The sequence below is a fragment of the Haliotis rubra genome, unplaced genomic scaffold, assembly GCF_003918875.1.
Source record: "Haliotis rubra isolate DU_JTF1 unplaced genomic scaffold, ASM391887v1 Scf794, whole genome shotgun sequence".
Lineage (NCBI taxonomy): Eukaryota > Metazoa > Mollusca > Gastropoda > Lepetellida > Haliotidae > Haliotis > Haliotis rubra.
The window spans coordinates 369704-381930 of NW_025767517.1; the positions used below are offsets into that span (position 1 = coordinate 369704).

The 12227-nt window shown below is 42.3% G+C and overlaps 1 protein-coding gene across 1 annotated transcript; it reads left to right on the forward strand.

The window, feature by feature from the left end:
- The first annotated feature begins 347 nt into the window (after positions 1-347).
- Positions 348-6273, forward strand: LOC124261282. Its single transcript, XM_046695591.1, has 5 exons — positions 348-575; positions 3914-4117; positions 4571-4658; positions 5348-5520; positions 5873-6273. Exons 1-5 carry the CDS (start codon positions 364-366, stop codon positions 6021-6023), a joined length of 828 nt encoding a protein of 275 aa, XP_046551547.1. The 5' UTR covers positions 348-363; the 3' UTR covers positions 6024-6273.
- Positions 6274-12227: the final 5954 nt, after the last annotated feature.

Genomic DNA, 12227 nt, shown 5'->3' on the forward strand with positions numbered 1-12227 from the left:
TGGAGCAAGCACGACGTTTAAAATAATGACAGGGAGATACAGACACTCACTCACTCACTCACACACTGACTAACACACACACGCGCGCACACCTCTAACTCTGAATGTGTTTTGTGTGTGTGCGTGCTATACTTTGCTGTTTCTCAACAAAGTGCCAGTTGTATGGAGGCGGTCTGTTGTATGGTCCTGGATCAGACAATCCAGTGATTGTCATTAGCATAGAAATGCGGAGTTGTGAATATATGTATACTTAGTACACAATAACAGCGAGCCGTCCTAGTGACAGTCGTTTATCACAAGACCTATCAACGCCCCGTGATTATGACGTGCAACCTTTGATATCTCACCAGTGATAATAGCTATATGATACTTCCTTCTCCGTGTCGTCCTCAATTTGCCTCGTCAGAGACTGTATATTTCAAAATGTGTCGGACAGTTGTTCTACTGTGGCTTGTGTTTGCGACCTGTAAGTCTCGAGTGGATTCAGACTGGACACAGACTGGACCATGTACCTGCCAATCAGATGATGGAGTCATCGACCTGACCCCGCTCGCTCTGAATAACGGGACACCTGCGTGAGTACCGTTACATGAAATATCATATACTGATACTGACATATCATCGTTCAATACAAGGAGGTTATTAGGTGGCCCAGTGCTAAGTTTCGTTTATGTTCGAATCTGATGGGGATACGGGTGGTCTTCTAAGTTTAGGCGCCGCAATTGTCTGGACAGATTTGCGTCCCTTGGACACGCCAGGAACCTACAACTTTGGTTTCGAATCTCAGTTCGCCGCAATCATTTCTCCAGGCTTCTCAGCACTATTTGCCTGTCCGTAGACTGCACAACAGTGATCCGTTATATATCGGATGCCTGCTTCACTTCGGACCGTGATTTTTTCCCCACACTTAACTGACCCTAATGTAACTATATAGACAGACAGACACATTTATTCTGCAATTAGGCCATGGGCCCATATTACATGACAGATTACAACAAAATTATCCTGCATGCATTAAGTTTAAGCTTCCGAAGATGATTTTATAGTTAACATTTTAGATAGAGTCCAAGTTTATTTGATACATCTTTGTCAGTAGATGCCATCAAGTGTATGAAGTAAGTAGTTGTTGGATAGTCTGTAAAGTGAGCTGGTAGATATCGTCTTCTTAGATGAGAGAATTATTCATATTTCAGAAGTACATGGTATTCATGTCCACGCTCTTCATATTTTACTTCTAAACAGTAATGACAGTATCTTTCTTCATGGGGTATATTGTCTTCTCGTTTCAACTTTAATCCAAAATTGTTACATCTTAATTTAGATATATATACTATTTCAAATACTGTGAAATGTCATCGATATATTTCTGCTCTAATGTAACTACAATTCTGTTCAGTAAATGTGTTTTATTACCCACGTGGTCAACGTATGGGTCGTTGCATATTAATCTCGTACGTCACACGAGTGTCGTATCGCGTTGACCTGTGTCATAACGACTTGACCTGAGATTCTAACGATTTGATTGGATAACCGATGACCTCTCAATTAGGTCACATTCTGACGTAACTATTTTTTCATTCATAACAAACACGTGAATTCATTCATTCTACAACTTAAATGCATTGTGGGAATGTAAACATTGCGAACGTTGCCGTGTCGCTGTTTAATTGTGAGTCGAACTGAGACATTATATCCGTCGAAAAACATGAACGCAATGTTTCCACCAGTGATGTTAGCCGAATGAAGCAACTGGAAACCAAGAAACGAGGTGCAACGGAGTAGTTTACTGTAGGAGGCTGTACGAGGCAAAGACAACTGACATGCATCGTGACGTCGGTTACCATGGCAGTGACGTCAATAGTGTGACGTCATGCAAATATTGTACTACAGTACAAAACTTTTCCGCAACCTCTTTATGAAACCGGTTTCGGTTTGAAACCAAAAACATAACAAAAATACGCTATTTTGTCAATTTAAATGCATGTAAGACGGGGGTAATAAATAAAATACCACACTCGGTCTCATTACATACGAATTATACGAAACTCGTGACCTTCCTATGTTATCTGACCTCGCTTTCGCTCGGTCAGATACCATAGGAAGGACACTCGTTTCGTATAATTCGTATGTAATGAGACCTCGTGTAGTATTCTCTATTAACTCAACTAGCTCCCTTTTTCAAAACGCAAGTGAGATATATATTCGTCACAAGTCGTCAATAAGTCACCGTCACCTGTTTACTGTGCTAGAGCTAAAGGGCGACCAAACACGCCATAATATCAAGCTCGTTGACCCAGACGGCATGGAACGTTCCTCACAACATCAATCACTGGATTGTCTGGTCTAACACCGTCATACCTAGCTACTGGTCTCCGTGACGCATTTGGACTATTTCTGAGTGCAGCAACAGCACTCATAGACTAATGCTTAGTCTCAGAATATATATAATTTTGATAGTAACAAACAAGCCCATTTAAACTGAAAAGGAGCCCCAGGGAGACCAGAGATTGAACCTGAGGAAATCTAGACTTGCTTTATTTAGGGCTTTAGCACTGCAGAGAGAGCTTGACAGTAGGGGAAATACTGTGGTTCAGGGACTGTTAGACAGACTACAGCACTCAAAACGTTCCTGAAACTTCATCTTGCACATTCATAAATATACTGAGAGAAACCAATAAAGGATCACAAGAAAATTCAAGCGTTCCTTTAATATTTTCCAGTTTTCATTACCAGCTTTGAATAGCGCTGTGGTGATGAAAACTGGAAAATAATAAAGGAACGCTTGAATTTTGCTGTGATCCTTATTTGTTTCTCTCAGTATATCAACAACTCCTTGGCTACAGCACATGACGGTTTGTTGTTGGTTTGAACAGTATCCCAGTTCTACTACGGCCACACTGCGGCATCCTGACGTGATACAGGGGTGCAGATACGGGGAGTTGTGCAGATGTAGGAATTTATCGGATAAAGGAATTTGTCAGCTGAAGGGATGTGTCACCTGAAGGAATGAATCAGATATAGTAATATATCAAACATAGGAATGTATCAGATGCAAGAATGTGTCAGGAGTGGGAACTTCTGGGCTGTAGGAATGTATCAGACGTAAGAGTGAGTGAGTGAATTTAGTTTTACGCCGTTTTTAGCAAGATTCCAGCAATTTAACGGCGGGGGACACCATAAATTGGCTTCATACATTGTACACATGTGGGGAATCGAACCATGGTCTTCAGCGTGACGAGCGTACGCTTTAACCATTAGGCTACCCCACCGCCCCCATCAGACGTAGGAATGCATCAACCATAGGTATGTCTCAGATGTAGGAATGTATCAACCATTTATGTATCAGACGTAAGAATGCATCAACCATTGGTATGTATCAGATGTAAGAATGTATCAGCTGTAGGAATGCATCAGACGTAGGACTGCATCAACCATTTATGTATCAGACGTAGGAATGTATCAGACGAAGGAATGCATCAACCATTGGTATGTATCAGATGTAGGAATGTATCAGACGTAGGAATGCATCAACCATTCGTCTGTATCAGATGTAGGAATGTATCATACGTAGGAATGCATCAACCATAGGTATGTATCAGGTGTAGGAATGTATCAGGTGTATGAATGCATCAGACGTATGAATGCATCAACCATTTATGTATCAGACGTAGGAATGTACGAAGCGTAGGAAAGTATCAGTGATATGATTGTGTAATCTGCAGGATTGCAGCAAACGTAGAAAATCGACGGACGTAGGAATGTATCATACACAGGTGTGTGTCAGTTGTAGGAATGTATCACATGTAGGTATGTATCAGTTAAAAGAATGTTTATGAATCAAATTTGGAAAAATTATCAGATTTCGTAGAAAATTATCAGCTGTACGAATGCATCACTCATATTTTGTTTTCAGATTTAACCACCACACTGATCTTCTCGGGCAGGATGTGTTCTCCTGGAACCCGTGTGTCCCATTCACCCAAGCTGCCTGCCAGGACGCAGCCGTTTGTAAGTACAGCGGCAACAAGGCCGGCGTTGTTGTCGGCACACAGCAGAGTGCCAGGTTCGTCTCCGACGTCGTGGAAGGGTTGTCCCTGCAATACTCGCACGGAGAAGTGTAAGTGTGTACAGGGCATCTTATGTGGTTAACATGGACGTGCATTATAATTTAAATTTACGTTAGGATTTGTAATGTAACCTAAACATACGTGTAGACGGGATTGTTCAGGTGTTCAGGTAGTTACGGAGTGGTTGACATGGCAAGGAGCCCTTTGTTTGCAGACATTATAGACATAGAGTTTATAATGATCTCGAACTTTGCTCTCATACACACCCAACAGTGTAAGTAAACTTACATGCAGAATTTCGTAGCGCCACGAGTCGGACTGAGAGGGTGGTATGGCTTTACGCATCTTTTAGCAGTATCATGGCTGGGGACATCCAGATGTACATCTTGGGTATAGTAACGTAAAATTTCAGTTTACCATATCTAGCTTTGAGTTCTAGTGAATCCGGCTATGTTGTAGCGTTAAGGTTAAGGTTAAGTATCTTACCGTGTAACTCGTTACAGAGCGGTATCGATCAAGCTGAAGTGCGTCCATGAAACGAAACCAGATGTTCTCTGGATTACAGGACAGGTTTCTGGAAGTGGTCCCTATGTAAGTATGATGGGCTTTCGTACAGTCCAATAGGTTTGCAGTAATACAGCATCGGTGTCCGGACATTCGGCATCCAGGTTGTACAGTAACTGATGTTTAACCTACAAAACATATATACAGTCATTTGGCGTTCGAGCTGTTTCATACACAAATACATTTCGGATAAAGGGCGATTAGAACAGGAGGTCAGATTCGTTGATATGGTTGATGTCATTGTATCCCAGTTGCGTTAGTCGATGATCATTCAATCATTACTTTGTCCAATCCAGGTGCGTTTATTTAGAGGCCTTCACAACATGGCTGGAATATTGCTTAGAATGCGGTTAAATGCCAAAACGGTTGTCCAGTCTTTTTAAAACTGTTCCTGCTCTTAAGCTGTAATCAATTTCAGAAAATTGAAGGAATAACACTAAAACGATATCTCTTAAATAATACTGACATTTTCATAAGTATGTGTTCATAAATCACTGTAAAATAGTAATGAAGTCAGGTGTTTGCTGAAAGGTGAACACAAGGCACAAGGTAATCAAATGGATATGTATATTGCAGCGTGTTAGGTGCGGATTCGTTCGGTAAAGTGAATTTAAGGCGTTGAATTTCTTAACTATCACTGTTCAGCAGACTTCATCTTGTCACAAGTGTTTACACTTTGGAAAGGTGTGTTCTTTCACTTCGGGTACCTGTTCCAGGTCATGACATTGTTCAGCAAGCATGCTTGTCTCAAACCGACTTCCGTGGACGAATTGTTGAGTGAACCAACACCCGCTGTCCACAACTTTACAATCCCGACACCAGGTGTCGTTACCATGACAAGCAAACCGTCGAATCTTCAGACAATCACACTGCTGGTGTCAGTGGAAGTGTAAGTATATGCACGAACATTCTAAATGAACGTTGGACTTGGTGAATAAATGAATGACAAGTCTCAATACGCTTAATTCAGTTCAAGAGGTCGGTCACACCAACAATCTTTTCTCAGAATTTACCCTAAAATATTTATGTAAGTCTAATTGTATTTATATACTCTGTTGTTCTTCTGTGGCCAAACCCCAGCGACCTTCATGCACAAATATACCCAAGAGCCTCCAGGGTTTATACAGATAGAACTGTTTCTCCAGGCAGTCCACCGAGAATATGAGCCAAACAACCGGTGTCAATCAACCGTGGTTCTTGATTTTGTTCTAGTTTCTACCTTTCTGTTGTTGTCCTTACAGACTGGCTACCGTTCTAATTCTTGTCGTGGCTGTGATTGGACTTGTTATTCTTATCAACCGGAAGTTACGTCTGAGCCGGACGTCTCCCCCTGCCTACGGCCAGCTTGTAATAGATGATGATGACGATGACGCCTTAATGCTGAAACTATAGCCGGCTTACCATGAACACAAAATGCCGTCTGATGCTTTTTAATCATATCGCAAGACCCGGGATGATTACTAAAGAGGCAGTTTAAATTTCAATTGAAGTGAAAGATTACAAATTAATTTAATTTATATGTTTGATCGGCATTCTTGAAGTTGGTGAGTCACAAATGAAGCATCCAACTTAATGGGTGACAACTGCTTGTTTACTGCATAGAGCGATGTTTCGATGTAGATCATTAAACTGTTATCAAGCGGTAATGTTTCATTTTTAATTTATATGATTCTATTTAGACAGAATTAACACTCAGTTACAGAGCACAAGTCGTCATGCCTGGACTATTTTCGTATAAACGTAGCATCTGCATCTTTTTCTTGTAGTTTTCTTAATTGATAAGTGACCCAGGTGTCGGAGGCGCCGATATTCACCTCAAAGAGCTCGGTGCTGTGAGGACTCGGGACTCCGGTGATTCTTGGTTCGAATCCCGGTTCATCCGTAAGTCTTGGATTGTCAGCTCCATGTCCATCCATGCTCGTGGGGTTCACTGAAGTGGTAAACGTCATGATCAGAGGCCTGCATTACCACGGGCTTGTCGCCAACACTAAGCTGACACACCGATACAACTGGAATATTGTTCAAAGAGGTGATTCACCCGTCTGTACATCGGCATTCATCGACTGGGGGCGGTGGGGTAGCCTAATTGTTAAAGTATTTGTTCGTCTCGTCGAAGAGTGAGTGAGTTAAAATTTAAAGTCACATCGGCAATATTTCAGGATATCGTGAATTAATTAAGTTTGTAACTTCATCAAAAAACCATGTAAATCACAAAAAAGCCTGTCAGCGACGTCAGTCAAACCAACTAGAATATCACAGACACAAAAAACAACACCAGTATGTATCTCTCAAACTGGATAACAAATTTAGACAGTACAATATAAAGAACGGGCTATAGATCGCCAGCACCATACTAGGGACCATGGGGACTTACAGAGCCTTTGCTACCTGCATGGACCCTAGCTGGATTTATACCATCCCTTCAGCCGCTGGCGATTGTAGGAAATCTAAGCCATAATTTAAAATCACTCAAATACTACATTTAAAAAGTCACGTCGAAGACCCGGGTTCAAGTTCCCGCAGGAGTACAATGTGCGAAGCCCAGTGCTGGCGTCCCCCGCAGTGATATTGCTGGAATATTGCTATAAGCGACGTAAACCATACTCACTCACTCACTATTCATCTACATGCTGTCATGTAAGTTGTTGTTTAGTGCAGTGAATTATTGTGGACAATGATCCACAGGCTGTTCGTCTGACATAGCGTACCCTCCTGATATTGACATCAGTTGCATGCATTGATGCATAATCCTGTTAGAATTCGAAACTTTTGGTTTGTCGTAAACGAACATGGAGAGGTTTAAGAACCGGTGAAATAAGTCGAACATGACGAGCTCTGTGATTAGAATTTTAGACTCGCTTGAATTAATTTATCATCAACATAAATCTGAGAATCCGATTCACTGGATGTACACTGCTATTCAGCAATTACAGCTCTATTTAGGGTTAAAGCCAGCGGACGGGAGCAATATCCCAGCTGTACGAGGACGACCTGGATTTAGACAATCCAGTGAACAATATTATGAGCAACGATGTGCGCCGTCGTCTACAATCACACACAGTGAACCTTTTCCGACCACCCGATCCACGGTTACGACAGACATAGGTTATTGGTGACATACTGGGGTAATGTGATAAAATTTGTATTACTTGATAAATGAGTCATTGAACTGAGTATAAGGCCACTTTGACCAGTATTTCAGCACCATCACGGCGTTTTGGGTGCATGTGAAACGAAACCCCGCGCGATGGAGGTCTCATAGTCTGTCTCACAGTCCCTGAACCACATTATTTTCCCTACTGCCTACCCCTATCTGCAGTGCTAAAGCCCTAAATAAAGCAAGTCTAGATTTCCTCAGGTTCAGGCTGAATCTCTGGTCTCCCCGAGGGCTCCTTTTCAATATGAATGGGCTTGTTTGTTACTATCAAAATTATATATTCAGAGACTAAGCGTTAGTCTAGAGGTCTCAGAAATATAACATTTTGGTCGAACCCACGAGTATGGAAATAGTCATCAGAATGATGCACTATGTTGCAAACAAAAATTAAAACACGATCTTACTTGTTACAAGGGAGAGTGCATATCAAAATCGTAAAGTAACAACAAATACGTGGTGTCGGTGTTCATTAGAACTATGTTCCATCCATGTCGATGCAGCCTCTAACGGGATTCAGCTTAGCTATAGATTACACGACCGGTTGAGGAGCACAGCATCCGGGCTTGACCTCAAACGAGACTCTCGGGTTTGCTTCTATGTGGCCTTCAGGCATGCCTTGCTTGGCACAGACAACACCCCAGGTGCAGCAGACAGTGTACTGATCACGGATGAATTCAGCGACACTTCGCTTCTGTCGCCTACAGACGCACCCAGGTGCAGCAGACAGTGTACTGACAGCGACACTGTCGCCTTCAGGCATGCCTTGCTTGGCGCAGACAACACCCCAGGCTCAGCAGACGGCGTACTGATCACGAATGAATTTAGCTAAAGTTTCTCCAAGTCATTAGCTATATGGTTGAAGTGGAATTGTATGGGAAAGCATAACAATTCAAACAAGACTCATTTTGGTAATGGCAAATTAAATGACGCATCCTGTTGGGACCACATCATTCAAGACCGCGTTCTTCCCTTTGTGCAACTATAGGGTAATGAGTGAATGAATGAGTGAGGGAGTTTAGTTTTACACAGCAATCATCAATATTCCAGATATATGTCGGCGGTCTGTAAATAATCGAGTCTGGACCAGACAATCCAGTGATCAACATCATGAGCATCGATCTGCGCAATTGGGAACCGATGACATGTGTCAACCAAGTCAGCGAGCCTGACCACCCGATCCCGTTAGTCGCCTCTTACGACAAGCATGGGTTACTGAAGAGCAATATTCTAACCCGGACCTTCACGGGTTACAGGGTAGTAACATCATATTGCAGCTGGATAATGTTCGCCAACACATTACGGGCGTTGTGACAGACTTTATGATCATGGAGCAGCGTAACATTAACACTATGTCTTGTTGACCTCTCTCCAATATATTTTCTCTTGCATGATCAAGAACTACGCCGACAGCATGACCAGTGCCAGCCAGACAAGGTCAGTTTGATCAAGGTTTGGTTGACATTTAAAACAACATCCCACTGGCGGTTTACAATCATCGGTGTCTAATGTGTGTCGCAGCTGCCTCGCCTGCATCAACGTAAAGGATTGTTACACCCGATATGGATTTGTTACACCATCGTCCCTTTAACATGTGTTACCAGGTATGGCTGGGTGGATTGTTGTTTAACGCCGTACTCAGCAAAATTTCAGCTATATGGCGGCGGTCTTTAAACAATCGGGTCTAGACCAGGCAATCCGGTGATCAACATCATGAGCAAAGGTGATCTACGCAATTGGGATACGATAAAATATATCAACCAAGTCAGCGAGCCTGACCACCCGATCCCGTTAGTCGCCTCTTATAACCAGCATGGGTTGCCCAAGACCAGTTCTAACCTTGTTCTTCACAGGTAAGTAGGTATGGATCTTGTCAATGAAGTCAACCTTGATAAGATAAATGATTAACGTTTGCTTTTGTTGCTAATAGCATGACATTTACACAACTATATATTCAACATGTGTATTATATATTTATAATATAATGATAATATACAACATGTTCAATCTATATCATGGAGCGGATACTACATGTTTAGCACACAAGCACAAAAGCCATATGATACAGAATATATGAAGGAGCGTCGCCTCGACCGTTCACGCATTAAATATTGAAGCATACGTAAAATAATTTTAAAAGTAAAAACATGGTCATAGGGTTCAAATGGTAGCAGCTGCAATCGTCAGATTGATGGTGGGGAAAGTAGGGAAAGATGCTTTGAGCAAGCGGTTTCAGTTCATGTATGAAGTGTATCAGTTGTTGTGATCGTCTGGATGAACCAGTCATCTTGCACTAACCATCAGTGATTAATGGCACCTTAGACCCCCCTTGATACCGGGTTAGAATCTGTTTCACATGATTGTCGACAGAGGTGATCAACGGGATGATGTGGTCACGGTGTCTTACTTGATTGATTGATGTATGCTAACGTTTACGTTTCCCATTTTCGTAGATCGATGTTCAGGATATTAATCATTAGACTGTCAAGTCAAAAATTGATTATTTCACGATCACTGTCAAGTAAATGGAATGGTGCTGACGATAATCTTCTTTAAAGACACATTGGAATACCGACAAGTCATTCAGCTGACACGAATGTCTACTTCTATATGTCCCTAAAATGCTTTTTTTGCTTTATTGAAAAATGGGCAAAATGGAAATTTATAGTAGAGTTACATGTATGTCTAAATTCTGTTTGTGCCTCCATAAAAATGCCAATGTGTCATTTGGCTGACCATCGACGGGACTGTGGTCAGGTAGAAAGACTGTCTGCCCTGTGAATGCTGGTTTGATTCCCGGCAGAGTCATAACAGAATACATCAACAGAGTGAACTTGTCTGACGTTCAGCGTCAAGGGGAGAACAAGAACGGGCCGACTGGTCAGGAAGGAAAGAGTAACGTGAGTTTGTGTGACGTGTTATACTGTGACATTAGGCCAATTAGTTTGCACTGGTACACACACGTAGCACCTCCCTATACACGTACTGTTATCTTGAACGGGAGGTTAAACCCCAATTAACCTAATCTCTCGACATATGATACCCGTGAAGGTCTGGGTTAGAATGAACCTTCAGTAACCCATGCTTGTTGTAAGAGGCGATTAACGGGATCGGGTGGTCAGGCTCACTGAATCAAACCCGGGTCTTCGGCTGGACGAATGAAAGTTTCAACCACTCGGCTACCCCACCTGACTGAGCCATCTGTGCCCCTCTACTCATTGTCAGGTGGTCACTGGCTTGGTTGACACATGTCATCGTATCCCAACTGCGTAGATCGATGCTCATGCTGTTGTTCACTTGATTGTCTGGTCCAGACTCGATTATTTACAGACCGCCGCCATACAGCTGGAATATTGCTGAGTGCAGCGTAAAACTCAACTCACTCACTCACTCTCGGCATATGATCGTAACCTTAGGCCGTACTCGAACAACCACATTCGAGAAACACATAAGTTAAGTATAAAAATGACAAACCGATATTGATACACATACTGGATTCAAACTCAGTTCATCCAATCACATCTCATTAAATGCTGCTTCATGTGAGACGACCCTCTTACATCTATTAATCAAGTTCGATACACCGATCATTCCTAGTATGGTGATCTACCATCAGTTGTTGGCGATCTATAGCCCGTGTTTTATACTGTATTGTCCTCTTTAATTGAAATGTTTTAGCTTTGCTCGCTAGTTTTATTCATATCTGCGATTCTCTAGTATTTTTACTGTCCATCGTCGACAGGTTTTAATCTTCAAAACGTTAACGTTTTCTCTTTAAATTGTATAAATTGTTTTCGTCACGATATGGCTGAGATATTGCCGATGTGACGTTAAATATTAACTCACTCACTCACTCGATACACCGATCAAAAATAATCCCATACTCCTTGAGGACAGATGAGTAATGCATCAATATACGGTTCATTGTGACCGAGTGACCTGAGTTAATCCTCTCCCCGACTTCTTTGAATAGCTGACCATGCCGAACTTCTAAGCGATAGCTGACCACGATGGACTTCAAAGTGACAGATGATAGGGCTGGACTTTATAGTGGAAGGCGACCCGTGAAGATCCGGGGTAGAATAGGTCTTCAGCAACCCATGCTTGCCACAAAAGGCAACTATGCTTGTCGTAAGAGGCGACTAACGGGATCGGGTGGTCAGGCTCGTTGACGTGGTTGACACATGTCATCGGTTCCCAATTGCGCAGATCGATGCTCATGCTGTTGATCACTGGATTGTCTGGTCCAGACTCGATTATTTACAGACCGCCGCCATATAGCTGGAATATTGCTGAGTGCGGCGTAAAATTAAACTCACTCACTATAGTGAAAGGCAACATTGATTGAGTCAAGATGGGGGGCTCTGTCTCATCACTCTACAGGTATCCTGCTGCAGATGGGGCGAACATTCTTGAATTGAACACAAGTGGAAAACTCTCAA